Source organism: Austrofundulus limnaeus, unplaced genomic scaffold, assembly GCF_001266775.1.
Source record: "Austrofundulus limnaeus strain Quisiro unplaced genomic scaffold, Austrofundulus_limnaeus-1.0 Scaffold21, whole genome shotgun sequence".
Lineage (NCBI taxonomy): Eukaryota > Metazoa > Chordata > Actinopteri > Cyprinodontiformes > Rivulidae > Austrofundulus > Austrofundulus limnaeus.
Window position 1 is genome coordinate 5,449 of NW_013952423.1, and position 5,339 is coordinate 10,787.

Genomic DNA, 5,339 nt, shown 5'->3' on the forward strand with positions numbered 1-5,339 from the left:
GTATATATGTATGTATGTATATACTGTATATATATATATACTTACTGTGCATCAAGTTACTGCTTCTGACAAGTTATCAAACTTTTTTCCATTATTACTCTTATTGTTTTGGTTCTGGAGCAGTCAGTCTTTTGTGTATTTCATGCTGTTATGTTCTTGAGTGGCAAATTAGACAAAGCATCTGTCTCGTTGTGTCTAAATGTTGTGGCTTTGATCAAACCCTGTTGAGGTTAACTGGCTGCAGGAGAATGAATCAGATCATTACAATTCCTTACAGGGTCAGGTAATGATTTATTTCACCCACACCGTGGTTGTCTACTTTCATCTGACAGAGAGAACAGACACATAGTCTATAAATCTAAAACTTCAGACAGGTGAAGTTGGTGTTCTTCACTTTTTGTTTTTTTACAGTAATACCTACAATTGAGACAGTAACTCTTATTCCTGTGTAGCTTGTTTCCACTGGCTCGTGAAACAAACTACATTTTACTTCATGTTTGTTGTAAAGTCTGTCTCCTGTGTCATACTTTAACTGTGATCTTAGATTTATTCAGTAATCAAAAGTAAATTAAGTGTAAGACTTTTAGACTTTAGACTTAAAATTTTGCCTGGCAGCCAAACAACAAGCTTCTTCTCCCAGTAGGATCATAAAGAAGAGGTTGGCCATTTTGAAAAGGTGATTTTGGAAATATCCTGAACAGTTATCCTACCTGTTTTGGAAAGCTCTTTGGATAACCTCAGTTTTGGACCAATAGTTTCCCTCAACAGGACTGAAGAGCTAGTGCAAACACAGCTGTGATTAAAATGTACTTTTGCTGTCCTAAAACAGCTCCAATCTWGAAATTAGATTTTTTAAATTAACCTTTATTTGGATTGTGATCACAAATCTCTTRTGCAAGGGAGACCTGGACTGGAAGGCAACCTAAGGTGCATGTTTTTGGTCTGCTGGAGGAAACAGGAGTACCCAGAAGAAACCCACACAAGCACAAATAAARGTGCAAAGTCCTTACAGAAAGARCCCTGGTCTGAACCAGMGATCAAACCCAGGACCTTATTGCTGTGAGGCATTAGTGCTAACCACTGAGCTGTGGTACTGCCTAAATTTAATTAAAGTAAAACATAGATTTCGAAATCTTTACATTGTAATCAGGAATTTGAAAAACCCTGTGTAATGCAACACTGATGACAATTTAAAGACAAATAAACAAACTTTCATGTGAACCACAAAGTTCATTTTTCCATCTTAAAACAACTTCTGCCTCATCTTCAGTAYCCTGGCCCTTGCCTTCCTACGCAGTTCCACTCAYTTCTAGTTTCCCTTRATGGCTCTGTCTGGYACTTCTCCCATAGACAAAGATTTCTTCGGGAGWATTTTTGTCTGGGCCAATCAGAGAACAGAACYTCGATTTTTTGCGCAGTGTCTGCTAGTTAGTTTAGCATACGGCAGTGGAGGAAGTGAATGAAGCCAGTCTGATAAGGCTTCCAAATTAAATTAAATTTTTCTGACAAAGCAGCAGCTCTCATTTACAGTCGTCTCGTTCAGCTCGGTACTTCTCTCCTCTCAGTAGGGTTYTTTACAGCACACGRGATTTCCTGTTAGCRTCTTAGCTTAGRCTCCTTCACAGTGGAGCTGGCACGCATACTTCYCGGCCAACCGATCCAATCATTTTAAACTTCAGCAGAGGCCACGCCTCCAGCAAGAATCTCTTCTCTATAGCTGAGAGTCCAGACCCTCGTATGAAGCAAAGTGAAGGACAGAGTCTGGTTTTTACCAGGCTACATCTTCAGTGGCTCATCGAAAAAACTATTCTTTAAACTGCTGTCAGTTTTGTATTAGATGGGTATTTGAACAAAAATAATCAGAAATTGGTGCTGGAAGTGAAGCCACGTTACACCAGAAGTGATGCACTGTTGCTGTTTGTATTCACAAAGAACCATAGAATTCTATAAAAAACGCAACCCTTTAGAAAACAGTGTTTGCATGAACTGTGTAAAACTTTAAAGATCGGAGCTGTTTTAAGATGGCAGCAGTTCATGTTGGTTCTAGCTGTGTTTGGACTAACTGTTGGCTCATTGGTCTGTCAAATTAAACTGGGTTCCTCCAAACTGAGGCCTTTAAAGACTAATGGGTTTTAAAAGTGTAGCTCYTAATTCTGTGTATGGTAAACCCTTTCTCACTGGTACATTATATGTTATTTGTGACATTGTAAAACTAAGTAATGCTGAGAGAGAAGCAGAAATGTAAAAAAAAAAAAGCAACAGTTTTACAAGACAGCACATGTTGTGAAAATAATTTTTTGAAACAGTATTTTTTTTCTTACAATACTTGTTTTTTGTGCAGCAATTTCCTTGTCTGATTGAAATTCTGTTCCAGTTCCTTCTGGAGCCGAAAGAGGTGAGTCAGCTCAGCTTGCACCCAGTTTTCATGTTAAAAAAACTTTGGATCCAGCTTTGATAACTCAACCGAGATAAAACTTTGCTAATCCCATTGTGTATATGTGCAAATAAATGCGCACGTGTGTGTGTGTGTGTGTGTGCGTGCGTGCGTGCGTGCGCGCGTGTGTGTGTGTGTGTGTGTGTGTGTGTGTGTGTGTAGATGGAGAGATTCATGCAGCGGCTCACTGAGTTTGCAGGGGAACATGGAATGAGTGCTGGACTTCTGAGAAACCTGATGAAGAGTGTCCTCCTGGTTCCACAAGGTGAGAGAACCGTTACTGAAGTAAGAAAACTCATTTTGCTCTCAGATGCCAGAATGGGATAATTTGGTGAGAATCATGTTTGCTTGTGTTCTTTATTTATTTATTTATTTATTTATTTATTTATTTATTTATTTATTTATTTATTTATTTATTATTGTTAGAACTCATGGCTTCTTTTCCATTTTTGTCATCAACATTAAAGGGGACCTATTATGCAAAATTCACTTTTTAAAGGTTTTTTTTTTAACTCAACTTTGGGTATGTACTTCTTAAAAAAACAGTCCTAGGACCAAAAAAATGCACCCAGGGGCATATTTACTGTAAGTAAATGTATTTTTAATGTATATTAACGACAAGTTTTATATTTCCGTCATTTTGTGATGTCACAAGCCGTATGACAACCCACCTGAACCTGCATTCAGCCCCTTACCTAGCAACCCCCGGGTGAAACTCCACCTCCTCAGTATAAAAAGCCGTCACCGTGTTGTTGTGTAATGTGTAGCTCATTACACAACAAGCCTCCAATAGGGCAATGGGTAGAGTGTTGGACCAGAGAGTGGGAGACCAGGGTTTGAGACCAGCACGGACACAATTTAATTATTTTATTTTCATTCGTTATGAACACGTTTTCTCATGTACCTCTATTGTTTATCTTATTAAAGCCTTGTTAAAGCCTATTTGTTAGAGTTTCTGAGGTATTTTGACCGCTGCTGCTCCCTGCTCTGGTAACAGCATGCAGAGTGAGCGCAGAGCAGAGGAGGAGAGAAAAAAAAGAAGCTGGGACCACAACTCTGCCTCTGGGTCTCATAAGGTTGTACAACGGAGCTTCTGCTATTATTAGCCATGCTAACGTAAACGCTGGCTTTGGAGGGCGGAGTTAATGTCAACAGATTTTTGGAGGGCGTTACCAACAGAGCTCATTAACATAAACAGCTCTTCTGAACAGAAGTCAGAGCAGCAGAACTAGAAAATGGGAAATTTTATTATCTGAGAATTATTTTGTGCATTAAATTGAATGAACATGGTCTGGATAGCCCACAGACATAKCATAAACATTTCTAGGACCCATAATTGGTCTCTTTTAAGCCATTATCTTATTCTCTTCTACTAATGGAAATGGATAGATGGCTGTTGTCATTTCATTACTTTCTGAAGTGCACATAGCTGAAAATGTTTCTGGCATACCTTTCTGAGGCTCATTCAGTGTGTCTGTGTTATCCTTTTAAAATATTTCATATTTATAGTAATGACAAAAATTCATCCACAGAGAAAATACTAAAAGAAACACTGAGCTTGCTTTGAGGTAATCTAAGGAAATTGTGGCTAAAATATTACAGGAGTGTATGGAGAATTATTTTGTTCAAATAAATAACCTACGTTGGAAACTTGTACAAATAGGAAGCAAGAAAAGTAAATCTGAGTTATTTGTTGCCTTAGTTCTAGAATGAAAAAGAAAATTAAAGCTGGAAGCAGTGATGAACAGCTGTCATACCTCAGCGGTGCTCTGGCCTGCATTGAAATAAACATTTCACCTTCAAGCTAATACAACCGACCTCTTTTTATGTAAAATATAGCTAACTCTGATTGATGCAAAAACATTCAGGTCAGGGCACATATTGATCTAAACAAGTTTGGGTCAGCTCAGATAGTTTATTGAGCTGTACCGGACATCATCTAATATAGATTTAATTATTTAATTTCTTTTTAATTTTTTTTAKCTTTTTTATTTTCTGAATAGCATCCAGCTGCTCTTGTGTTTTTATTTTATTTTATTGTTTTATTATTTTATTTATTATTTTTTCTTTCTTTCTTTTACAATATTGTGTGGGCTGGGTCAGGGACTACAGGTGGAAACTAGCACTGGTAACCTGATACAGTCAGGGCTCTAGAGTGCGACCAGATACGACTAAAAAAAAGTCCGGTCGCACTGGTGCGACRAGTTGTTTGAGGGGGAGCGGTCACCCGCTGAAACAAAAAGTTTCCATGTCCCATATAGTCCATGGGCCAGAGGCCAAAATTTCACAATTTGGTCCGTTTCAGGGTGGCAAAGCTTCATCATAACTTTTGAAAAGGTACATTTCTGTAGATGATATTTTGGTATGATAGCCCTTCCAGAGTGGTGGCTAAATCACAGCTATCAGCTAATTAAGAAAAATGCTGTTTTTGACACTGGTGTACAGCTGGTTTAAGCTCATGATATGAATGTTTGACAAAGGTTTATATTATTGTTTGGTATCATCTTAAAGGGAACTCTCTGTGCTTTCATTTAAGCCCCTATTTTTGTCTCTCTGACCAACACAGGGTCACTAGAACCTTATAAACCACAAATAATAAACATTTTTACACAAATTTTGCCCAAATTAAATTCTCTTTTAGCTCTGTGACACCCAGGGGCATTAGGGACACAAGAGACAATAACTGCAATACTCACAGGACTCTTAAGGATTCAGGAAATGTATAATACATACATACTGTCTCTTGGTTGTGAGCCATACATATAAGTAACAGTCTTAGGCCAGAATGTTAAATGATTCTATTGTGTGTGTTGTTAGTTATAAAAAAGATAATCAGCAAAAGTATAAATTTACACTTGCATAGACCTTAAAGCTGCAGTCTGTAACTTTTTAAAATATATATTTT

General features: G+C 37.7%; 1 protein-coding gene across 2 annotated transcripts in view; it reads left to right on the top strand.

The window, feature by feature from the left end:
• Nucleotides 1-5,339, top strand: part of commd7 (COMM domain containing 7) — a 36,978-nt gene that overhangs the window by 5,382 nt on the left and 26,257 nt on the right. The window contains exons 2-3 of one of the 2 annotated variants that reach the window (XM_014003930.1): nt 2,342-2,395; nt 2,597-2,699. In XM_014003930.1, coding sequence (XP_013859384.1) covers nt 2,342-2,395; nt 2,597-2,699 — 157 coding nt within the window. The remainder of the gene's footprint in view (nt 1-2,341; nt 2,396-2,596; nt 2,700-5,339) is intronic. The other variant, XM_014003931.1, reaches the window with a different exon arrangement.